This window comes from Rhinichthys klamathensis, unplaced genomic scaffold (genome assembly GCF_029890125.1).
Source record: "Rhinichthys klamathensis goyatoka isolate OS25496 unplaced genomic scaffold, OSU_Roscu_1.1 h1tg000011l_1, whole genome shotgun sequence".
Taxonomy (NCBI): domain Eukaryota; kingdom Metazoa; phylum Chordata; class Actinopteri; order Cypriniformes; family Leuciscidae; genus Rhinichthys; species Rhinichthys klamathensis.
In genome coordinates this window covers 8484887-8511338 of record NW_026606564.1, presented here as the reverse complement: position 1 = coordinate 8511338, position 26452 = coordinate 8484887, and the positions used below count along the sequence as shown (strand labels likewise).

At 39.3% G+C, this 26452-nt stretch overlaps 2 protein-coding genes across 2 annotated transcripts; one reads left to right on the top strand and one right to left on the bottom strand.

The window, feature by feature from the left end:
* The first annotated feature begins 1356 nt into the window (after positions 1-1356).
* Positions 1357-13810, top strand: thoc1 (THO complex 1). Its single transcript, XM_056264809.1, has 21 exons — positions 1357-1475; positions 1894-1967; positions 2094-2154; positions 2262-2331; positions 2583-2701; positions 3620-3668; positions 5250-5345; positions 5430-5512; positions 6709-6782; positions 7223-7331; positions 7934-8068; positions 8155-8255; positions 8363-8429; positions 9708-9758; positions 10334-10404; positions 10549-10644; positions 10733-10798; positions 10874-10957; positions 11039-11186; positions 11796-11880; positions 13528-13810. The coding sequence occupies exons 1-21, from the start codon at positions 1425-1427 to the stop codon at positions 13803-13805; spliced, it is 1968 nt and encodes a 655-aa protein (XP_056120784.1). The 5' UTR covers positions 1357-1424; the 3' UTR covers positions 13806-13810.
* A 601-nt stretch (positions 13811-14411) lies between these two features.
* Positions 14412-25678, bottom strand: usp14 (ubiquitin specific peptidase 14 (tRNA-guanine transglycosylase)). The gene is made up of 16 exons (XM_056264814.1): positions 25521-25678; positions 22144-22289; positions 22021-22053; positions 20680-20784; positions 20464-20567; positions 20311-20369; positions 20004-20134; positions 19824-19904; positions 18053-18135; positions 17233-17347; positions 17085-17150; positions 16877-16969; positions 16649-16783; positions 16508-16568; positions 16112-16219; positions 14412-14642 (listed from the first exon to the last, which is right to left on the bottom strand). Exons 1-16 carry the CDS (start codon positions 25534-25536, stop codon positions 14506-14508), a joined length of 1473 nt encoding a protein of 490 aa, XP_056120789.1. The 5' UTR covers positions 25537-25678; the 3' UTR covers positions 14412-14505.
* Positions 25679-26452: the final 774 nt, after the last annotated feature.

Below are 26452 nucleotides of genomic sequence, written 5' to 3'. Positions count from 1 at the left end.
AAAGACAGTCTCAAAAACACGGTTTGAAATCGCTGGTGTTTCTGACGTCACAAACTACCTTGTAACCAATCAGATCAACGTGTGACCGTAAACTGAGCTGCTATGAGTGAGTGGAGGCGGGGGTTACATTCAAGCTATTTTAAGGCATGACAAAAAAAAATCAAGCATATTTTTTAAATGTCATTTTGGTGATCAAAGATGAGTTTTAAGGGATACAATGGTTGACTACAGGGGGACTTTAAGCATTTTCACAGTGTTTGCTGAAGCTGTGGTTGCAGACAAGCACGATGATGAAGATGAAACAGGAGTATATGCAAGCTAGTACTAAAAGTCAACTAGATGATAAACAGGTGAACATAATGAACTTATAAATCATTAACCATAGCAACTAATGAACAAAGGGAACAGGAATTAAAGAAAACAAATATGGCAGTGCTACTCCCTCCCAGGATGCACGTCCTTGCACTGCAAAAGACAGCCCAACAATGGAGGGAGGGCAGGATTTTTGGCGGTGGGACAGACCAAGGAGGAGATGATGAAGGGGAGCCAAGGAGGATACAACTGAGCGAGGAGCCACAGACGCTAATTGAAACGCACCCTATATTTGTATTAACATATTTATATTGAAGGTTTGTGTTATATTCCAAGTTTGCAGTTCACTAGTTTTATTCATTTTGAGGAATACTGTTTTTGTGCAAGCTAAGTCACTTTATAGCTACAGTACAAAGGTTGCAAAGCAGCTTTACAGAGATAAACAGGAAAATAACGATTCAGTGATGCAAACAGAATTCAATTCTGCTGTGAAGTAGACAATTATTTTTTAATTAGTCATTATTCAGTTGAAATTAGTAAAATGCATTAATTATGAAATGAGTTAAATTCATCTATAAAAGCAGCTCTGAAGAAAACAGTGATGTCATCATCCAGCTCAGTTCAGCTCTCATCCAATAGTATTATAGCCAATAATATTATATCAAGTGTACGACGACGAGTAAATGTCTTCTCACATTCAGTCTAGAACTACAATAAGCATCGTGTTCACTCAACACGGGGACAGGAGAGCTGTCGTCAACGCATGGGAAAACAGTTCTTGCCTTTCTTATTTGAAAAGTAACTCAGATATTTTGATGCGAATTTAACAGTAATGCATTACTTTACTACTAGTTACTTAAAAAAATCTGGAAAAGAATAAAGAGATGAAAGAACAGCATTGTTATTGATCTGCCAAGCTGCCTGGTATATTGAATACATTGACCATGTGAGAGACGCATTGCAGGGAAAGAAAAGAAAAATCGGAAGAAAAAGGAATCATGACTCAGTCCAGTAGGTGGAGATATGCGCATAAAATGTGTGTCGCCAGTAAACGAAGAAGAAGGAGAACCGGAAGTAGAAGGAGACAGACAAAGCGCCAGTAACGAGTAAAGATGTCTCCTCCGTCTCTCTTCGACTTCACCGAAGCCAGAGATGCATTTACGGTAAATTATTAGTGGAGTGTCCTCACAACTAGTAACCGATAGAGGTTCAAATAAAAATGTTTTGTTTCTGTCTCGTGTCTAATGTAATATTAGACCTTATCGTAATATATGTTTATCATTCATTAGGCCTATTGGACACTTACATAAGTCATATGTACAGTAATTTGTTGTTGGTTGTTTTATAAAGGATGATGATGTTTGTGAAGGCTATAATAATGCCGTCTTACTCATTGATAAACATGGTATTAATAATATGCTACATGGCCAAAATAACATTTTCATTATAAAACTTTATTACTTTGGTATTATTATCCATATCCATGTAATGTCATCGTGCTTATATTGCTTGTGCCATAATACAAGCACATCAGTCAATTGCTCAGTCGAAGTCATGCTGTGTTATTTCTGTTGTTTGCAGGCTGCCACTAAAAGTGCTGTGGATATCAGGAACTGTAAACCCCTGACCAGCGCGTTCAGTCATCTGCCTGGAAAGTAATAATTGCTTTTTATTAATATTATCATGGTTGTAATTGTGCTGCAGGGAGTTGCTTTATTACGCTTGAACTCCAGTGATGTATTTGAATGTATTAGTTGTATATGATGTGTGATTGTTCACAGTGAAACCGAGAAGAAAGCCACTCTCGATCAAGCTCTGCGTGGAGTTCTTGAAGAGCAAATAGTGAGTATATTTGTGCATTTATTTATTGTCATGTTCATCTTGAAACATTGGCATACGCGCAATTATTTTTCCTACAAGTCCGATGATGATTGCACTTTATTTTGCAGGTGAAGCAGAAAGTGAATGTTGAAGATTTCCTTTCTCTGATCTACATCAGTATAGATGGCGTGACTGAAGGTACCACCTCTTTTTGCGCTCTGCCAAGGGCGTAGATTTGGTTTGAACATTGGGGGGGTTGAAGTTTGGGTATGCCTCCTGATATTGTGATCATGGTATAAATAATGGGGGGGTCGTAATGCATAGATTTAAATATTGGGGGGGGTTATATCCCCCCCATCCCCCCCACAAATTACGCCCCTGCGCTCTGCACACACAGTAGTGCGTATGAAAACTGATATGCAGATCATCCATCTCTCGTGTCTGTACAGGCATCTGCTCGGCTACCACTCCTTTCCTTCTGCTGGGAGACGTTCTCGACTGTCTTCCTCTGGATCAGTGTGACAAGATCTTCTCCTTTGTTGAAGAAAACGTCTCTACGTGGAAGGCTGTAAGTTTGGAGCTTTTAGTTGGTAGTGATTCGTTTTTGACTATATAAATTAGACGGATATTTAGAGGCTAGAAAGGAGTGTATAAACCTCTTGTATGCGTTAGTTTTCTTCTTCTTCCACCATTGAAGTGTATAGCAGCCCATAGAACCGCTTGCGCAAAAGTTGTGAAGTTTTGCACATAGGACAGTTGTCCCATAGAAAATGTGTAATCTCTATTTCAAACCATCTAGTGCCACCAACAGCTCAAATTTTCACACGTTTATGCTAATAACTTTTGAGCCCAGTTTAATGTTTCTATATCCACCTGAAGTTTTTCAGAAAATAACCTTTGTTTTCAGACGGTTCAGGCAGTCTTTCTACGTTCCTAATGTCATCATCATTCGAAAATGCTGGCAAAAACGTATAGAAGTTGTGTTTTTACACCAGCCTTTCTCACAATTGACGTAAAACCCCATTAGGGGAGTCAACAGGTTCAGGACAGTTGCTTAACAGAACAGGAGACGTGTGTACTTGGATTCAGTGTGGCAGACCGAGCAATGCTTAAATCAGTGGAGCTGTACATTATTTGGCCATTTTGGTCATCAACCATTTTGAATTTTATTGTATAATGCATTATTTACAAACTCATTTGTCCAATCAGAAAAGAAACCACGGATATAATAACCTGGCTGATTGAGTTTTTGTGTGTTTTGGGGAATATGTTAAAACGCTGAAAAAAGTAAAGGGGTAATGCCACTTTTTGTAAATGGAGATGGCTATCATAAACGAAACGAGATATTTACACCATGTTTAAAATGAATTCTGTTAATGGATTTTAATCCAGCTGTCAAAAATAATCATCAGAATGGTTTGTTCAGTGTATTTGTTTTGCAGATACAGCTATATTTATGTGTTTGCTCTTCCTTTCATGTTCACAGAATACGTTTTACTCTGCTGGAAAAAACTACTTGTTAAGAATGTGCAATGGTGAGTTTCAAGTTTATTTATATTGCAGTTCAAACCGTTTCAAAGCAGGTTTACTGTAGAAATCTGTGCAAATGTTTCTAAACTGAATTTAGCATCTACACAGTCCTAATACAGTGTCGCTGAATGAGTTCTTCATTGTTTTACAGTATACTGTAAAAAATGATATGATCAATAATTTATGACAACATATGTTTTTACGTTGCTTTAACTCATCAAAATAAGTTAAGCAATCTTACATTTTTATTATTAGTTATACACGTTTCAAGTCAGTTTAATGTAATTTAAAGCTGCAGTCCGTAGCTTTTCCTCTTTGTCGCCATCTCTCTGTTCGAAATCTGTAACTGCAGTGATTCGCGGAATTATCATCTTTACGTGGGTTGTAAATCGGCATGAAACAGCGCGGATGAACACAGTGCTTTGAGGCGAGTGGTGCTGTCAGTCACCGCGCTGTGTGGATACTGGCATACAGAATCACAGATTCACTTTTTGAAAGTTTGACCAACATAAGAATTTTCATAAGAAAATGTTTTCTGAACAAGTAAGTAAAATCCATTTTTGTTCTGACCAACTAAGGGGGGAAAAGCATTCGACATGATAAGCTTCGTTAGATTTAATCTACGCGATTTACAGCAACCGTGCAAATTATAGCCTGTTCATGTTAACAACATCACACCAGCATTGCGTGACTAATGTTAAATTTAATGTGTTTTATGGTTACCTGTGTAGTTCAGAATTCATATTCTCCATAATAGCAAAACGAGAAAGGCACAACAAAGGAAACTCCATAACTGTGTGAATTAAGAAAACGTACTGTTACACGATTGAACTATTGAAATGTCTTACTTGTTCAGCAGAAAAAAGCCGTCTCTTCTTCCGTTTCGAACCACTTCAAAACACGGAGTTCATGCACTTTTCAAAAGCCCCGCCGATGTTTAAATCCTTGTGTTCGCATGAGACGGTTTCTTTCTCTTTCTCTAGCCACCTTAAATCCGAAGTACGAAGTCTTTTGGGTTTTATAACTGCTGAATCTCCAGTTGACACTGATGATTGTTGTTTGGATCTTTCTGGATGCCATAAGTTTAATCATGTAAAGTGCTGCGAGAAAAGCCTATACATCTAAACATCTCGTCACGCGCAGTATAGCCGGCTAGCCGAAACTCCTTCTTTATGTGTACGGGTGTGACGTAATGACGCAAAGACATGCTCGAATTTCCCGCGGAAACCCACCAGTACCACTGGAATTAAAATCATTATTACAAGCTAACCGTTTTGAATCTAGCTATGGCAAGCAGATAGTTTTGACCACTGGCAGAATATGTTTTTTTAAATATAATTATTTTGGATTATTTTTAACTTAAAAAAGCTACAGACTGCAGCTTTAAATTGAAATTACTTAAATTAACTTAAGTATAGTGACCTTGGATGTGTAAGGCAACAACTTCCTTTTAATTGATCGTATTTATCTTTAAATGGTAAAGGCTAAAGCTTCAGACAGCTCCTTTCTCTTGGACACAGATGTGGGCTGTGATTGTCTCTGTACTCTAGATTTAAACGGGCATGACCATGTGTTTGTGTCCACAGACCTCCTCAGAAGACTCTCCAAGTCTCAGAACACAGTGTTCTGTGGACGGATCCAGCTGTTTTTAGCACGTCTCTTCCCTTTGTCTGAAAAATCAGGTATACTTTTTGTTTTTAACTAGTTGTTTTTCTTAGTTGTTTGTTCAGTGGTTGTTTTTGACCGGTTTGTCCTCTGTGTTACAGGACTGAACTTACAGAGTCAGTTCAACCTTGATAACATCACCGTGTTCAACAAGAATGAGCAGGATAGCACACTTGGACTGCAGGTAAACTTATGACGCATGTCGGGCTTGATTTACCGGAATAGATTATTTTGAATTCTCATGTGAGAAGATAACATTAAAACTTTGACTTTCACCACAGAGGGTCTTTAACATTGTTTATGTCGGTTTCCTGGTTTTAATATGCTTTTAAGACAAACCATGTGTAAATTCATTTAAGTCGACACCATTGCTGAGTCTTTTCTGCTTAAAACTGCAGTGAACCAAAGACGGCCTCAAACACACGGTTTGAAAACCGTTATGTGTCCGACATTGTAGAGAGCGATACATAAAACACATTTCCTTTCAGATACATGGACTTGTATGCGAGCCTATATTTCCACTTGGCATTGTGCAGCGTTTACTGCGGTAAATCTGAGCGAGTGGATCAGGTAGTGTTCGAGTCGAGGCGGAGACTAATATGCTTATTCATGTATGCGAAACAAAGCAAGGGCGTAGAGTTACATTCAAGCTATTTTAAGGCATGAAGAAGACATTTTCACAGGGAAAAACACTTCATTTTGGTTATCAAAGATGAGTTTAAGGGGCAGGAGGACTTCAGTAAAACTGACAGTAACTGTTTCCATACACCTACTTTATGTGCATTTGGGAATACTGCATAATAAAATGCTGGATGGATGCATAAATTCTAAAAATGCCCATAAACTTTTGCGCTCAATTGAGGCGGATATACATTTTTATCCCAATAAAAAAGGCGTTCTCCATATCCTCCCAGAAGACATGGCATAAACTATGATGGAAACGCATTTACCGAATAAAACGCATTCGCACAGCATCTCAAATCTCAGTTTGATTCTTCTAAAATACCTGAAGTCTGTCATCAGGATGATTTGGTTAATTTCCCTGCTAGAAGAGTCTCACACATGAGGCGTTCCCGAACGCAAGAGAACATCACAGTGTTTATTGTGTTTCGTCTGCGTTCTCAGTCTCTTTTCTTCTCCATCAATGCCTCACAGTTTCTTGCCCGTTTGCGGCAACTTCCATTTTTATTTCAGATATTTTGTCATATATTTAGCCAATTTCCCAGGAAGTGATGATTTTGTTCTGTTGCTTCATTTGCAGATGTTTTATGGATATTCCAATTTTCCACATAAGTTAAATTCACATCTTGAATGGAAACACAGCCAGTTAGACACCTATAGAGGGTTGTTCATCAGTTTTTTTGTGTGTTTTTTTCCCAGCATGCAGAAGTTAAGGAGGATGGGATGGAGGTGGAGGAGGGAGAGATGGGTGATGAAGATGCACCTGCTCCGTGGTAAAAGATATTTGTGTTTTCACAGCCTCTGTTACAAAGTCAGCGGCTGCATCTGAAATCATACACTTCCCTAATATATATAGTAGGCGAAAAACAGATTGTGATTAAAGTAGGATGTCTGAATTCACAGTTCTCATAAAAGAGAAGGCAAAAAGTGCTTATGGTGGACACAATTTGTGAACGGCAGTGAAGTGATGTAACTGCCGCCGCCGCTAAGGTCACATGATAATGACATCATAGAGGATTTAGCATGTCCAGATTACATTCATACTTTGCGAGCGCTAAATAAGAACGATCCATATAGCAAGTAGTTATTGGAAATAAGTACCTACTCGAGTCTAGAGAGATGCGATTTCAGACGCAGCCCAAGTCTTGCTTTTCCTCCTGCTTTATTTAGCCTGTTATTTATTAGTCTAATCCCGAGGCCTTTTGTTTTGTAGCTCCATTCCTATTGACTACAACTTGTACAGAAAATTCTGGACCCTGCAGGACTATTTCAGAAACCCTGTTCAATGCTACGACAAGTTCTCATGGATGACTTTCCTGAAGGTATTTGATTTTATTCATTTTTAATCCAAACCAATATACAAAAATCGGTTACACTTTATTTTAAGGTGACATTGTTACAGTGTAATTGCACAAACCAGTACTGAGTAATATTATTTAACTGTACTTACTACAGGGTTAGGGTTAATCACTTCGAAAATGATGTGTAATTATTGTGTAATTATTATGTTATTACTAGTACATGTCAAAGTACATAAAGTGTTACCAAAACCTCGTCTTCAAAAGCAGTCCTGTTGGTTTCATTTGAGGTGAATATATTCTATTAAGGGCAAAGTGGAAAGATCGTTCATGAATCAGCTCTTGAAGAGTTTGCACTTACCTTTTTCTGGTAACGCTTCTCTTAAAATTTGGTTATTTGAAGTCATTTGTCTACATTTAGCACTTTAACCCTTTGAGACCAAAGTATATCAACACTGTGATTGTCCGTAGTGGATGTCGTGAACTATATCTGCGGGTACTCTGATAGGACACGTTTGTGAGCTTGAGGGGAACTGACTTGAAACAACTGAACAAGGAAAGCTGACAGGATTGGTCCACATGCATCTTGTTTTAATGTCCCCTCAATGGTATTCTCCTGTGTGCAGTATTCAGATGAGACACTAGCTGTGTTCAAGAGCTATAAACTGGATGACATGCAAGCGTCGAAGAGAAAGATGAAGGAGATGAGGACCTCTGCTGGAGACCATGTCTACTTCGCCAAGTTCCTCACCAGTGAAAAAGTCAGTTCTTTCAATCAACTGTTCAATAGAAAGCAAACTCCAATCATTGACCTGATAACACAAGGCAAATTCCCATCTCTCTGCAGCTGATGGACCTTCAGTTGAGCGACAGCAACTTCAGACGGCACATTCTGCTTCAGTACCTTATCCTCTTCCAGTATCTCAAGGGCCAGGTCAAGTTCAAGAGGTCAGGGGAAGCCGCACGCTTATCTTCTCAAGCTGTAAAGATACGTTTACCCTGCTGTCAGTGGCAATAAATGTTGTTTTTCTGCAATCTGTCTTTAACCTTTCCAGTTCCGGCTGTGTTTTGAATGATGATCAGTCTTTGTGGATTGAGGACACAGCTAAACTAGTCTATCAGGTTAGTGTGTGGTACATATTAACCCTCTGGTGCTCTTCGTGTGGCAGTCAAAAATTACTGATTTCTTTTTTTATTTAATATTTTGTATTTGAAGTGGATTTTATGGTGCTCAATTATATTTATGCTGTTGTTAAAATCCATTTATTCACGTTTTGAGCATAGACCTGAAAATGAAATTTCCAACTTAAACTGTCATAAAATCTTGAATGCTTTGGAGCACAGACTTAAGTTTGGTCTCTTTTTAAAGACCACACTTGGCAGATTATTGCTGGAAAGAAAATGGTTTTAAAAAGTGTTTTTGAAAGTTAGTTTTACGTTCTGAATGTACAAAAATACTATTTACAATTTTTATACGAAATGTATATTTTCCAAAACATGTTCTGCGAGAAAATCATAAAAGACATAAATCTAGACAAGTTGTGGTCCAAATTTGAGCTTGATGTCTCAAAAAATGAGCTTTCAGTCAGATTTTGTTTGGGCTGCAGTACCAAAAGTTTCCACTAGATGTAATTCGTTTCCAATGTGGTCATTTTTGACCGTGAGGAGCACAAGTGTGACTTTTTTTTTTTTCAGGACCATTTAACCTTTTTCAATTGTGTGTGCGCAAGTGCCAACCTTTACCAAGTTTCGCACCATTCTGATGCATGTACATTAAATAAAATTGACCAAAGAGCACCAGAGGGTTAAGAGAGTATACCTATATTCCCAGGGTCCTATGTTCCCCAGTTCAATGGTCTGTTAACACACTGTAAATAAACTTTTTAAAAGGTCAGGACTACATTTCCCAAGGCCCTATCAACTTTATAAGCTTCTAACCCTAACCTAAGGAAGCAAAGACCTTTTGTGATTCTATTACTCCAACCATTTGTTTAGTTCCCTCAAGTCTATAGTATTGAGAGCCATGCGGCAGTGCAGAGGAACAGAAAACCCCTTTGACAAGTTCCACAATATCCCATGTCATATTAAGCAAATGTAAATACAGAGCTTTTTCAGGTTCCCTCACTGTAGAATATAAACCCATAAAATATACATTAAAAAACAGCATCTGTGGTTGCCAGCACTTTGCCATAAAAAAACACGGAGGAGCAGCATTTCAAGTGTTATGGAAGTGAACTTTAAATTTACAGTAAAAAAAACTGCATTTCATTAACATATAGGGAATAGGACCCTATGTTTTCTTAAGAACCCTATGAATCTCAGGAACATTGGACCCTGGGTACAGGAGTGACTTCTATATTAATCACACCGCTGTGTCATACTGTGTTATTACCATTGCAGTTACTGAGAGAAACCCCTCCTGATGGCGACAAGTTTGCGTCTATGGTTGAGGTAAGTAGTGTCTCTAAAGTATGCATATGGGTTTTAGGTTTTGCTCTCATCTTGTGATGAATACATTGGTTTTGTGGTCCAGCCAGGGTCACATATGTAGTCACATGGGTAATTTTTTTTAAATTGAGATTTATACATCATCTGAAAGCTGAATAAATAAGCTTTCCATTGATGTGTGGTTTGTTAGGATAGGACAATATTTGGCCGAGATAACTATTTGAACCTCTGGAAACTGAGGGTGCAAAAAAAATGGAAACACTGAGAAAATCGCCTTTAAAGTTGTCCATTTATGTTCGCAATTGTACTCACAAAAATAAATGTTTTATATATTTATGGTAGGAAATTTACAAAATATCTTCATGGAACATGATCTTTACTTAATATCCTAATGATTTTTGGCCAGAAAGGAAAAATGGATAACTTTGACCCATACACTGTGTTGTTGGGTATTGCCACAAATATACCTGTGCGACTTGCGACTGGTTTTGTGATCCAGGGTCACATATAGAAAATGCAGCTTTGGCCTCCAAAAGCTTTTTCATGTCATCTTAATTTATGAATTATGTCTCCAACAGCACATCCTAAACACAGAGGATAACTGGAACTCTTGGAAAAATGAGGGCTGCCCAAGCTTTGTGAAAGAGAGGTATTGAATAAAAACGGCACACAAACAGCTTTATCTCATTACGCATTAGATACACACAAACATCTTCTGTTCATCTCTCGTTCGTTTGCAGGTTTGGTCACTGCTATTTTTCAAGTTATGAATGAATATGTTTGTTTCTCTCAGACCCGCGGAGACCAAACCCATCCGCCCCAGCCGAAAGAGACAAGCGCCTGAAGACTTTTTGGGGAAAGGTCCTGATCGCAAAATCATCATGGGAAAGTAAGATTATATTTGATTACTGTGCAACTTTGCCGAGACTTCGATTGAGATCTTATTTAGCATTTCTGCTGTTCTTGACCATCTACAGTGACGAACTCACAAGACTCTGGAACCTGAACCCGGACAATATGGAGGCCTGCAAGTCGGAAACCAGGTGTGTGTTTGGTAAACACTTCCTCAGAGGTGTTCAATAAGAGACGTTTAGCATTAATACATGTCTCGTTCAAAGGGAATTCATGCCATCACTGGAGGAGTTTTTTGTAGAAGCTATTGAACAGGCAGATCCATCAAACATGGTGGAGGATGAGTACAAGTACATTCATCCTTTACTCTCTTAAATCAAAATGATTACAAACTATACCTCAGAATGAATGAAGTCTTTGTCTTCCCTCAGAGTTGTGCGCAACTCAAACTACGGCTGGCGAGCCTTGCGATTGCTGTCCAGGAGGAGTCCTCACTTCTTCCAGCCCACCAATCAGCAGTTCAAGAGCCTGGCAGACTATCTGGAGAACATGGTCATCAAACTGGCCAAAGAGCTTCCTGTGAGTGGGCATCCACCTCATCAAACACTAGCGGAGCTTTCTGGAATGTAGATAACTTTCGAACTTGTGCTTGACCGATATAGCCTTTTCAGTGGCTAATATTGGGGGCTAATAATAAAAGCCTCTATTATGTGACACGTATGCAGTGCCGTCAACACATTTTGCCGCCCTTGGTAAATATGGCCATGGAAAATGGTGTTTATCCTTTGGTTTTTCATTCAAAATATCCACTAACCTTTAATAAAATAATTGAAAGAATCTTTTCAAAATCTATGCATTTCATAATCATTGACAAGCATTCACGCGTGACATAATTATCATGGTGAGTGTGTGTAGTAGACAAAACTGTGCCACTTCACTTGGGACTTGCATGCAGACTTTTTTGAGATACACACCTGATCATCTTAGAGACATATGTGGAATAATGAAAAACAATATAGCAATTTATGGCCCATCCCTAGTTTAAATGGGGAGGCAACGATGTATATCATTTCAATTAATTTAAGTGAGACACAAACTTACTCAAACATTTTGCTTAATATTTTACTCAAATATTCAGTATTTTATGAATGCATAAATTTGACCGAATGTTTTTTTTTTCTTTAACAGAAAGACCTTCCTTCTGAGGAGATAAAAACGGGAGAGGAGGATGACGATGAGAATGGAGATAACCTGTTGAAAGAGAGCAATGACAGTGAGTCTGTTGCTCTTTTTTATTATTAAACCTCAAAAGTTTATCGTTTTTATAGCTATTGCCTCCACTGGACTCTGTTCACACCGGACTCTCTGGATCCGAACGGCATTGTCAAGTGGCAGCTGTTGCTAGGTAACAACTACACGGGAGAAGTCAGCTAAATGAATGGTGTTGCTCACCTCACTTTGTACTTTAGTTTTATAACTGGATAACTATGGCTACATATGGCTTGGTGGCGCTGTAAGCCTAGGCCTCCTATAGCCATAGTTATCCATATATATATATATATATATATATATATATATTATGTAAACGGAGTGAGACAGTTTGTAAGGTAAATATGTCTATCAGCAGTATGAAATAACAGCTATTAGTAAAACATTAAATAAATGATACAATCAAATGACTCATGGTAATCATAGCTGAAAGCCTTCCTCCAAACCTCGGGTAGGGAAACACTGCTTCAGGGCTTGGTGGCGGTAACACACCACAATTCATAATGACACACCAAAGCATTTGTAAAATAAAGCTTTTTTCTTTTTGGTCAAAATTCCAAAAGACACTCAAAATGGGCGTATGAAAACCGAGCGTCGTTTATCTCTATATGCTGCATTAAATCTGAAAAGTCCAGTCTTGTAAATATTATTATTATTTTTGCCTTCTTTTGTTTTAATTTCCTTTCCAAAACTGCACCTCGGGTCATGTGTGTGATGGAAGCTAGTCCAGTTTCATCTCAATACACCAGTGTTTCAGAGATGCAGCCTCACGTCTACTTTGGCATAAACAACTTTTTTCGCCAGCATGGCCTCACAATGATCTGAGCCAATCTTTACATTAATCCAAAGCAACTTACAACTGAGGACTAAACCAAGCGAGTCATCGTGAAGAGGCAAAAACAACGCAAGAAGTGCTCAAAATACAAAGTTCAGACATTGCTCGGAGTAGCATAAGCCAGACAAGTGAGGATTTAAAGGAAAAGGAATTTTTTTTATTTTTTTTATGGTGGTAATCATCCGCCCTTTTTTTATGGCAGTTCCATCTACATGATGGAATGAATCGTCTAAGACGAGTAGTTTATGAAAATTCTTAAATTGGAACTTGTTAATAGGCGACTCAAGAACCTCAAAACTCAGGACTTGTTTATAGGCGTTAAAAGCGTATTAGCATAAACTGGTGACACTTTGAGCAGGTGAGGGATTTGAGATACTCCCAATTTTACTCTAACACACAAGTCTTCTTTTTTTATACCATATGGTTCTATGGGCTGCAAACCTAACGATCACAAGAGGGGTCTGTGCCTCTGTGGCTTCACCCTTAAATGCACATATACAATATGGATGCCCGTGGTTTGCCTTCTTTCCATTTGGGCCAAGAACTCCTTTCAGCGAGTCAGTGGAAGTAAGGTACCGGTAGATTATGAAATCCAATTACAAGTGGTCACAGGAGACTCATTTGAGGGGACGTTCACACGACAACGATATGCTTAAAACTGAGAAGGTCTTCCTTTGAGTTTTCCGCGTACAGACGACACCATTGTCAAAACGCATAAAAATGGTGTCGTGTAAAACAGCCCCTGAGATGCATGTTGTGAATAGTGCAGATTTTGGACCCGAGCGTTTAGTTTGACTCAAAGTGAAATCTCTCCAGGTCCCAGCATTCGGAGCAAGGCGGTGACCAACAGTCAGATGGACGAGATCGCAGGCAAGCTCGGGTCCCGGTGGAAGACGCTGGCGGATCAGCTGGAGATGAGCGAGAAGGAGATCCGCGTGATCGAGTCTGACAGCGAGGACGTAGAGCTGCAGGCCAAGATGCTGCTGGTGGCCTGGCAGGACCGAGAAGGCCCTCAAGCCACGATGGAGAGCCTGGTCACGGCCCTAAACACGGCTGGGTTCAGGAACATCACAGATGGCCTCAACGAAACATAGCCTTTTCCTTCCGTTTGAACTATTTGATATGTTTTTTCTGTACTTGGATGAGTTGTTTACTTTACATTTTTTTAAATAAATGGCAATTTGAAATGAATCAGTTTTGTTTGTAAAATACACACAAGAGTGTTAATGGCATGTTTATTTGTTTTCACGGTTTATGAAAAGCCAGTAAACAATAACTTATTACAGAGGTCAATTCTCTTGGTTTGATTGTATTTGAGTATTTCAGGACAGATAAGATTACAGTTGCATGTGTTGAACGGCAGCTAGAAGACAGAAGCAGTAATCGAGCAGAACAACATCTTCTCAAAGTGCTTTGATATGAAATCCACCTTTGGTCGTTCAGACACACGGTCCTTTTGGAGAGATCCCAGTATCCAGTATTGTGGCCAAGAACATCTTTAGATACTGTGGTGGGATTCTGTCTATTGAGCATGAACACCTTTTCACAGGCTTAAAAAAATATTCAATGCATATAGAAAACGTTAAAAAAAAGTCCAATAAAAAGGATCAGGTCCATCAACCTACCATCCATGAAAGGGGGAAAACACCCTTAACAGACACGCCACTTGAGTTGATGCATGAAGAGTTCAGAAATTACGGTCGTGTTTTTAAAGACACAAATTTATTTGCACATCTATACAGACAGTGCTTTGAAAATGGCAATTATGGTTTAAGTTTCCTCTGTGAAACACCGTTACTCCAGTATTTCCAGACGCCGGGGGCCGTACAGAAGGACATATGCTATATGCCAATCCCCTCCACCAGACAGCTTCAGGATGTCCTCAGGGGTCACCACGCTGACCTTGTCATCGTCAAACTTCATCCATTCATCTGTTCAGAGAGAGTGAGGTATCAACACCAGATACAACAGCAAAGCACTCGAGCATTAGAAGGGGGAATCAAACCCTGATTAGAAATACTAATCAAGGTCTTAAGGGATAGTTCACCCAAAAATGTTAATTCTGTCATTAATTATTCACCCTCATGCCGTTCCAAACCCATAAGACTTTAGTTCATCATCTTCAGAGCTTTGATGAAATAAGATATTGCTGCGTAACACGAGAATGAACCTCATTGGTTCTCACACGTCACGCGAACATACTTGCTTCTGTTGATGAATGTTTCTATGTGAATAAAAGCCTAAATTCATCATATAAAGCTATCGAGTCTTTTCAGAGAATTTAGACTAAACTGCTCAATTCATACGAATTCGTTTTGTGATGAACTTTTTGAAGCGTCACAGTTTCAGGGACAGAAATCGCTCAGATTTCCTCAAACTTCATTTGTGTTCCGAAGATGAACAAAAGTCCTACGGGTTTGGAACGACATGAGTGTGAGAAAATGATGACGGTTTTCATTGGTGGGTGAACTATCCCTTTAAGGAACACCAGAAGCGGTTTAGCTGCAGCTGCTCCTCAACGCAGGACTGGACAACCCCTCCTCTACACAAACATACATCAGAAGAAATAAACAGCTTGAGCTGGAAATGTATGCAAATTTGCCTAGATATTTTGAAAAATAGATTTGGGGAATTACCAGGCAGTGTTGGGTAACACACATTACATTACAGTAATCAGATTACTTTTATAAGTACCATAACTCATTTAAAATATACAAGACATGTAGTCATTATTATAAACAAGTAACCCTGTTACTCTTTCCATGCCTCGTGTCCTCGGGATGGGAGTACTGTGGCAGGTGTCCTAGGAGTGCTTTGAGCGTGAACCCGTCATTTAAACGGATCTGAGTTACCGTGCTGCGCTAATCATAGTTATTTCCAGCACTTGATCAAACCTCTTATTTAAAACATGCCTTTTTTTCTCATGTATTTGCATTGAATCTTGAGCTCTTTTGTACCCCGTCCATTAGAGTGTACCAACAGTGAGTGATTTGGCTCACATCATGCTCTATTAAACCCGTCTGTCTATCTAACTCTACAGCGGTTGATCCAAACACTGCAATTATTTCTTATTCGCTACAATACAATGAAATGGCTTTCCCCACATATTTTACGTCTACCTTTTCCACAGCATTTTATTAATTTTGTCGTGCACACGTGCGTAGCTTAGAGGGAGCAGTGGCTACATAACTTTCCATAAAAAGCAACTAAAATAATTAGTTACTTTTTAGGGAATAACGAAATATTGTAATGGATAACTTGTAAAAGTAGCATTACCCAACACTAGGAAAGAATGCTATCAAGTCGCGTTTACAGTTGCAAAGGCAAAAATAAAGACTATGCAAGTACGTTTTACAAATAATGAAAGCAAAAACTTGATTTGACAACGACAATACTTGACCTTCTTTCCTTTTAACCCAGCCGACATAGTGGCCAGATGAACTGGATCGGCCCTGATGCGTCAGAACCGCTTGCAGGTCGTAGTAACCGCTGTTGTTGGAGCCCAAGTCTGTAGAGAAGAACGAAGTGAAGCTTATAAATCAATCTGCACACTAAACTTACAGAACCATGTAGACCAGGGATAGGCAACGTCGATCCTGGAGTGCCGCTGTCCTGCAGAGTTTAGCTCCAACCCTGATATAAACTCGCCTGCCTTTAGCATTAGTAATCCTGAAGACATTGTTTAGCTTGCTCAGGTGTGTTTGATTAGGGTTGGAGCTAAACTCTGCAGGACAGCGGCACTCCAGGATCGACGTTGCCTATCCCTGACATTAGTAGCTTTGCAGTGAGTGCTCACCTTCAGAAAAACAGAAAGGTTCATATTTTTTATCCTTTGGTGCCCCAACCTTCTGAATCACCTGTTGAATGAGAAACAAAATGTTAGATGGCTTTTCAAAAAGCAAGATGCGTTCAGCATGACGTCACACAGGGCACTTGCTTTCGGCTGCTGCTGCTGCATCTCCAATTTCTTGTCTTCATCCTCCTTAAACTTTGTCCTCATAGGAAGCATCTTCTCCTGAAGTTCAGGAGTGCACAGCTCAAAGACGTCCAGCATAAGAGGAAATTTGACATCCTAAATGCAGCAAAATTCAAGTTTACAATCAATTTATAGATATTTTGGTGACAACACCTGATATCTTAAACCCCTGCTCAGTAAAAGACCTACCTTGAGGACTTTGGCATTCACAGACTCTTTTTCTTTGTAAAAGAACCGCACCATTTGAACCGTGAGGTATGCCGGGAGACGGCTGATTTTGGACTTGAATGCAGAAACAGAAAAAGTGACTGTTTTATTCTTGTACGAAAGAGAAAACGCTTGAACAAAAAGCAGCATTTCTCCACTGACGCCAGAAATGCCAAAAGGTAAAACATACCGATTTGATATAGAGGGCATTTCTTTGTAAGGATGGAGAGAACTTCGTGATGTCCTCCTGTAGCCTCTGGATATAATGAGAGAGACAGGGTCAATATTAACAGGGATTGTGAGCACCGGTGGCTCTGCGTACGGGACGGTCCACTCACCAGTCGGAGTCCAGTGGCGAGATATTTCACTTCCTGGTTGATGAAGCAGCTGAGCTGCAGCTGGCTCTCGGAGCCTTTAGTTGGGTCCTCGTCCTCTGACTCGGTACATTTCATACTGGACACATAAAGGTTAAGTACCGTACAATTCATATCTATTGGCCTGGTGAAAATTTCAACTCAGTCCAGGAGTCGTCAGACTACAAAACACATTATGCTCAGTCTGGCCTTCCCCATAATATATCATCATAATGGCTGCTAAGCAGAATCGTGCAGTGCAATGTGACGCAGTGAATTCAAAAGACTTACATAATCAAATAGTCAGCGGGATTATAGATCATTCCCCCAAACATGACAAGTCGAGTTCATTTCTCAGTGTTATCAGAGTAGCGTAAAGCCCAAAGTATACTTTGGGAAATGAAGTATACCCACGCCTTAAGTGAACTCCGACTACAACATCTGATGCCTTTGTCAAATGTTTACATTTAAGACATAAGCTACTGTGTTTGAGGATCTTTTGACGTTTTTGTGTGTATATTTATCCGTTCAAGTGCAAAAAGAGGCGGAAGGAACTACAGTATACAGTATAAGAGGCGGCTTTCTGTGCGCTCGTTTTGGAAGCATATTAAGATGCACACAAAGGAATCGATAAGAGGAATCGAACATGATGATTCTTGACCTTAAGTATCCCGATTTTCGATTCCCAACCCTAGTAAACATTGAAGAAATGCAGTGTGTTGAAGAAAGAACAGCCCACAGAATCACTGACTGAGAGAGCACATGCTGATATAGACGTGTACAACAGGCACTTCTCAAAGGATACGTAGTTTCAATTTCAACACCAAAATACTGATCGATGAAATTCTTCTTTTTTGCGGCGGCAGCAGCTCCACTATCACTGTCAGTCTGTTATTCCACCAAAACAAACAAAGAAGAATAGATACATTATCATATTTGTCTGCAAGCTAAAAAACAATGTTACAAATAAAGACCCATTTTATTATAAATTCTCTGCATTTCTGTAATGAAAGAGTTTGAATATATTAGGGTTGTCACAGCACCAAAATTCCAGTAGTCGGTACAAATACCAGTGAGATTTCACGGCTGTCAATATGTCAATTTCAATACCATAGCAAGAACTAATTTACTATTTTATTGAACTATTTGAAAATACAAATTTTCATTAAATTAAATGAGTTTAATTATGATGATACTAATTATAAGTAAATATAAACATTTAAATGTATTAAGTAAACATTGCTTATAAAAAGATAGAACAAGTGGCAGGTCAACTAGTGTCCATTTACACTTTAAGATACATGTATTTTGACATACAGTATCAGATTGCGTCGTCCCATCTGTTGCTATGGTTATATCCCTGTCAATCAATGCAGTTTCGGATTCAATCACGCAATTCAAAACAGATGTAAAGAATATTTGCAGTGTACACTAGGGATGTCAATTTACACAAATTCCCATGATCGATCGTCGTTTAAATTAACGATCAATTAATCATTAGCATTAATCCTGCCGCTGCAGTATCATATGGCCGACAGCATGACAGGGTCTGCAAATCTGCTCAAAACGCCATGTTCCTCACCAAATGAATGAGATGGGTTTTTAATCTAAATAAAGGGCAGGTGGGATTGTAAAATGAGTTGATGTGATTGATCATTTCATTAAATTACTTATGTTGTAGTCGTTATATTTGATTATTAAATGTCACCAACGGCGCCTCAGATTATGTGTGCTTGTCAGAATGTGTAACTACTGTTGTGGATGCGCTGAAACACGGCAGCTAAACCCAATGAATTCACAACGATTTATTACAATATAGTTCTCTCTATCGTGTTATGTAATATGACAGTCCAAATCATAGTCATTATTAGTCGTGCATTGCTATTTGAGCGGCTGAAGATGATCACCGGCGTGTTTTACTACCGCATTCATTCTCAACCGTAGCATCCTCTATGAGATCAATCAGATATATATATATAGGCCTACACAAAATAAACAATATTACAACTTACATTTACACAAAACAAAAGGCTGCGAATGCACATGCAAACTTATTGTCATGAAGTTGTAATTCTAGCCTTAAAGGTCCCAAACATAACTTTGCTTTTTTTACTCGTATCTGCTTTACGTGTTTCGCGGTTGAGCGTATGCGCATGAACCGGCTTAATCGACGATCGTTAAGTTATCGATTAAATTATTATCGACAATTAATCGATTAATCGTTAGCACCCCTGGTCTACTCTACACGGTTAGATACACACTACTATGAAAATAGTCAAAAAAGCTGTCCACACTGCACAAATAATCTCTTATTTACATCGCGTTTACACTTTTTTGGAAATAAAGGATTCACGAGCATGTTGAGTGGATTACGACTAACTTAAACATCTCTGATTGGCATCATGCGCAACATAAGTCTGTGATTGGCTACAATGATCAATGCTTCAAAAACACGTTGTAAATAGAAACCTTTGATGCTCCTCACAGAGTTCAGTACCAACTTGTAAACAAAGTATCTATACTTTTGACAACCCTAGAATGAATATGAATATATATATATAATAGAGTAGCCTTGCCTCTGGTGGGGTTTCTAGTTCTTCAGGTTCTAGTTTCTGCTGAAGGACCCGCATCATCTGGACCCAGCACTCATTGGCATCCTGAGTAAATGGAAAAATACACACATATATATAAAAACGTTCCACTTTGACAGAACATTTTCTGCTTAAATGTATTGAGCTAAAGATGTGTGACCCGACCTGCTGAAGGTACTGGCCCTGGTCTCCTTTCTCAGCGAACTGTGGGAAGGCCATGTGCAGGAACTGCAGCAGAATGATGGGAGGAATGCTTGACGAGGTCTTATCCATGGACTCATACAAATCACGCAGAGCTGAGAGAAGAATCAAACATGAGCTACATGCGGCCCACAAAACCTGTGGGATTCAGTAAGGCTACACAGCTTGACTCTTTTATGCATTAGCTTGGACATACTGACCCCAAACAGTTGGCCAAATAAATAAATAAAAGAATTCGGTAACCTCAAAACTGATAGTGAAAGTCAGTCACCTGCTGTGATGTACTGGGAAGGTGCGTTAGCTCCAGAAGACCGCAAGGCACCAGAATACCTACAGATGGAGGCGAATTACCACAAAAACACATTGATGCATTACACCACATAACATGTGTGAACTGGATATGAAGGACATGGCTAAACTGTACCTCCTGAGAGCGCCTTTGAGCTCAGGCACGGAGCGTAGACACTGCACTGTTGCATTCATGTAGCATGTGTTGCCCAGATTCGTCAATCCACACGGCAACTCCATCTGAACATGACACAGATAGCAGAGATGATTTCACAGCTGTTGGCTTGTCTCTCTGATTCCTGCTAAAATACTGTAATGGCAGATCTGTTTCAGATCTGGCCTGAACACGTACGGCAGACGCGAGCTGCTCCTCCGTCATGTCCTCTACAAACATGGGTCGCACTACAGGCTCTTCAGGCAGGGCGTCAGCGGAGCCCATCATCAGAAGAGTCATCCCCTACATGGATCAAAACATCTTAAGCCGAAGAAAACTCACATTTAAAGTCAACCTTCCCGTCTCTCTCTTGAATCCAGCACGGAAGTGACTTAAACTGCAATTCAGCGACTGGCCACTAGAGACAGGCTCCAAAAGAGAGTCAATCCCATAAACCCCCATGTTAAAATGCCCAACTTTACAGCAGAAAAATATATGTTTACAGCCTGGTGCAAAAAGTGGCTTTGGTCTGTATAGCTAATTTTGCCCTTTATGACAACTGTGAGGAGAGTGAATTATTTTATAGCTCATCCGTTTCAATTTTATTAAGCCTTAAAGTTGTGCATAATAAGGGTGCGGCCACTTGAGTGACAGGTGGATTGCCGCTGATGTCACTACTAGCAGTTTGTCTGCTGTCTGTTAGCGCCACGTAACCTCGGCTAATCCTGCCTCTTTGCCCATTTTCGTGACACTACGTCTATGTTTTTTTACAGTCTATGAGCCAGACCTGAGTTTGTAGTGAATTGTTAAAGCAACTGTATGGACGTTTTTTTTTAACTAGAAATATCAGTTTCAAAATAATTCTGATGGTACACTGCCTTCTAATGAGTCAAATGTCTTTTGTTTCTTTCCCAGGCTCGCCCCTCAAGGGAGTGGGTTTGGTGAGCAGGTTCAAAATTCAGCTAAATATGACAAACTAAATCAAAACTGTATTTTAGTTATTTTTTAGCTCTTTTTTTTAAACTCTTTTTAGCCTATTTCATATAATTTACTTATGTACAGTTTAGTTTTTTTGTAGTCGTACATTAGCGGTTTCGTTTCGCTATGTAAGGGCTGCATTGAGCTGAGATGACAAAGCTGCTCACTCGGACTTCTGTGCGAAGTTTCAATAAATCTAGGCAATAATTTAGTATATTTAACTGGAGTTGTGGTAATGGGAATGTATTTATACGATTTATGAACGGCTGTAACATTGTTTTTGGTGGTCCACCCGAACCTGAAGTGCTCCAGCAGTCAGTCAGTCACGCGACTGCTCGCTGTTCTAGACTAGCGCTCGAATGGCCATCAACAAACGCGCACAATAAGACCAGGAACGTGTATTAAGGAACTAATCAGAACTAATTATTAAATTAAGGTGTACTGTTGGATCACCTATTTTGGATCTTGTGTTACTATAAACTGCTGAACTCTTATTACAGGTCGACTCTTTAAGTGCATTTTCTGAATCTACCAGAAGTCAAGATTTAGCCACATACTTACATTTTTCAACTTGATATTGCCCCACTCATCATCCTGGTGAACAAAAGGTAAAAGAAGTCACATACCAGCAATAACAGAGGACAGTAAATATGACAGCTCTCCGTTACAGACTCCAGCCAGTACCTTCAGTGTTCCTCCTTTCACCATGACCTTCTGTCTCTCCGGCTGAACTCCTGTTAGAGCGAAAAGCTGGGCTTTGAACACCATGGGCGGCTCCTCTGTGTTCAGCTCCACCGCATCAAACTTCTCCTTTCCCCATTTCACATTCACTAAGATATTCACAGAGAAAAAGAAGGAAAAATCAAGACACCAAAAGAATAGTGACACAGCTAAATTATTCAGTGCCACGCATCTGCACATTGCTGATAGTCTACAGAAAGGCTTTGTATATTTTTTCTACATTCTCAAATGCCTTGGCCTCTAATGTCTTTTGTAACTATCCCACATCCAAAGAGCAGCGAGATACAGACTTTTTACCCCAGTGGCAAACTTTGCATCTTGTCTTCTACGAAAATACGTATGGGTTTTCAGACTATCCCAGGATTCTCCACACCCAGTACTGCACATTTTTCTATTACAGCGCCTGAGGGAGTGACGATAAATTCCTCATCTTTCTCTCTTATGACTGCCGTAAACAACCTCACTATATTTTTTCCATCTTTTTGGAAAGTCGTAGAAAGCCGCATTTCTTTTCTATTGGAGCAAAAGTTTCATTCATCACGATACCAGTTAACCCATCTATAGATACACCGACCTGGTGTTCGGGAAGGAAATCATGTGAGATGCCACTGGGAGGGAAATAAACCAGATCATTTTGGAGGACAGACTTTGGCTTAGGTATTTTTCCAAAACGAACTATAGTCGCAAGTTCCATCGTTACCAACAGAGTTCAGCGGATCTTCTGAGTCGTGACCATGGTTGGCTGACGATGCTTTTAGGAAACGCAAAAGGAACGACCAAAGCAGCGTTTGAGATGCTGTGCGATGCGGTTGGTCCGTGATTAGTCCGGTTATCCAATCAGATCCTCTGTTGAGGCAGTCACGCGAGTCAGTCGAGGGATTTATTCGGTAAATGGGTTTCCATCCACATAATACACTTATTCGTCTCAATTAGCGCATGTTTTTTTATGTGCATTTTGAGAATTTACAGTTGTGGTCAGAATTATCGGCACCCCATGTAAAAAATATGATCAAAGATGGCTGTAAAAATAAATCTGTATTGTTTATCCTTTTGATCTTTCATTTAAAAAAGCACAAAAATCGAATCATTCATTGAACAAAACACGTTGGCCACAATTATTGGAATGATTATTGGACCCCTAGAATTTATATAGGTAAAATATCTCTGAAGTATATCCCCATGAATATTTAAAAAAAAAATTGCACCCCAGGGTGACTAGGAGCATGAAATTCTCCAGCTATGACTTCTTGTTTCACAGGAGTTTAAATATGAGGAAACACAAAGGCCAAATTCCCTTAATCATCCATCATCACAACGAGTAAAACCAAAGAATATAGTTCTGATGTGCAGCAAAAGATTGTTGAGCTTCACAAAACAGAAAGTGGCTGTAAGAAAATAGCATTGAAAATTCACATTTCCACCATCAGGGCAATAATCAACTAAAGATGATATGAATCTGCCAGGAAGAGGACGTGTGTCTATATCGTCCTAATGCACGGTGAGGAGGAGCGTTTGAGTGGCCAAAGACTCTCAGAGGATCATAGATGGAGAATTGCAGAGATTAGGTTTCCAAAAATTTAAAATAAATAAATAAATCAAACAGCCCCTACATCACATGTTATTTGGGAGGGTTTTAAGAAAAATCCTCCTTGCTATTCAGTTGTCAGACACACGGCTGGATCTTCAAACGCCACAGGGTTCTGTGGACAGATGAAACTAAAAAAAGAGCTTTTTGGCAGCAAACACACCAGATGGGTTTGGTGCACACAGGGATAAAAAGTACCCCATGCCTACGGTTAAATATACCACTGGATCTTTAATGTTGTGGGCCTATTTTTCTGCTGAAGGTCCTGGACATCTTGTTCAGATACATGGCATCGTGGATTCTATCAAATATCAACAGATAAATTCAAATTTCCTCTGCTAGAAATCTTATAATGGGCCGTGATTGGATCTTCCATGAGGACAACGATATAAAACAAACATCAAAACACAAAAATGTGTCTCTGAGCACAAAACGCAGCTTCTGCCGTGACCGTCCCAGTCCCTGACCTGAACCCTATAGAAGATGAGTGAGCTGAACTGAAGAGTAGAAGCGCCAGCATGGATCTGGGAACCTGCAGGATCTGGAGAGATTCTGTATGGAGGAATGGACTCTGATCTCCAAACTCATCCGGCATTATGGAGAAAAAGGTTCTCTTCTTGCAAATTTTTTGAAAAAGATCAAAAGGATAAACAATGCAGATTTTTTTTACAGCCATCTTTGATCATATAACCAGGGGTGCCAATAATTCTGGCCACAACCGTATGCGCATCTTGACGTTTCCATCCAGCATTTTTTTTTTATTCCATATCCCAAAATGCACATAAAAATAGGTGGATGGAAACACAGCTCATGACACCAGCTGTTTCTGAGAACCCCGGAAATGTGAAAAGGGTCCATAAGGGAAACCTCCAAAATGTGTAGGGAGCAGGGAACAGCTTTAAAACACCTGCTTTACAAGTGACCCACAAGTGAATATTCAATCATCTTCTACTCATCCTCATGTCTTTTGAAACGATACAATTATATTTCTGCTTAGGTGGAAAACAAATATTTTTAGCATAACATCCTGAACAATCAGGGGTGAACTATTCTTTGAAATATGTTTGTTTGAAACCCCATTAACACGACTGAGCTGAGACTACACACAAAACATAACCACCACATGAGATGCTACACCTGAACGTTATTACAGCAGTAAGACATATATATAAATAATATAGTTTAACAAATGTATCCCTGGAAATCCATTACAGTGAACTAGTAAATTTACAACACACCAGATTTGCAGCACAACTATGGATACAAGCCATGATGCATCAATTTTGATGTTTAGCCTACAAGCTGTTCTACAGTCAATTTTGCAACAACTACATTTTTTTAGTGTAAAGTCTGTAACGTTACCTACTGTTCAGAAATACTGTCTATTAATTGAAAGTGCTATAAGTTTTAAAATGTATTAAAATAAAGTGTGAGCCGCCTAGCCGGCATGATAACATGCTTCATCACTAATAAGTAACGTTACTCAAGTCTGAACGTTTACATTTCACATCATACATTTCCATATAAAATAAACGTAACGCCTAAATACAAGTCACACCAGAACGCTTGTTATGGGATTTCTGCTTCTTGTTTAGCTTTCCCTCTGTTTTTAAACAGAAACCATCAACTGAGGCCTGGAGCTAATGTCTCATGCTAACGGCGCTGCCTCTTCTAACGCATCTCTTATCGTTTAAAAACTAACTATGATTTATGTCAAATCATACTGTGAACAGACCTGTAAATACGGGCATCTTTCTGTTTGCTTGTCCTTTAAACAGCTCTACACCAAATGCCGGGTTTAAGTTGGGATGCGGAAGATCTGTATGTCTTGTAACTTCATTCAAACGACAGCCCACAATGACGCTGCAACTGCATGATGACCAGATCGATGAGCTCGGCTAGCGACTAACTAAGCCTCATGCCAAATTACTATGACGAAGGATTGGGTTATGAATATTAATAAGGTCTTCCTTCTTCCGTCTTCTTCTTTTTGAGATTTTATTGGCGGTTGACAAACAACGATGGTCTTCCAGACCTGTCACAATGAGACCCTTCTTTATGAATATTAATTACATGATGCTGAAGGCTTTTTCCATTTACATTTTTTTTTTTAATTGCTTAGACACTAAAAGGTCTTGAGGCCCAAGTGAAACCATTCACATACCTAATCTTTAGACCAGGTCTACAGAACTACAAACACATTATGTGCTTTAAACTCAGTTTGCTATTGTAAAACAAACTTTTTGCAAAACTCTAAACATAGTTCTCTACATTAGACACTTCATTTAAAACTAACAACAGCTCTTTAGTTTCATTTGAGAAACACTACTATTTAAATGCCACACTCATTTACTGATGATATGACTGATATTTGTACACCTTTGACAAACTCCTGTACACTCCACTGCACACCGAACAAGCAAAAGACACAATATAGTAGGCCTAGTGTTTTACATTTATCACATCTGTGTGTTGTTTGGCGTGTATGTGCCTATGTAGAGTCATTTTATTTTTGTGTACTGTGTAGAGTAGCATAAATAGCATTTTTAGAAGAGTTCAAATAGTTTTGAATGAAGCATTTGCTTTTGCAATAGATTTGGGATGTTTTGCATCTTGTGTAGATTGTTTTGTGGTTTTGTGTGTGGAGTTTATAGAAATGGAGCAATG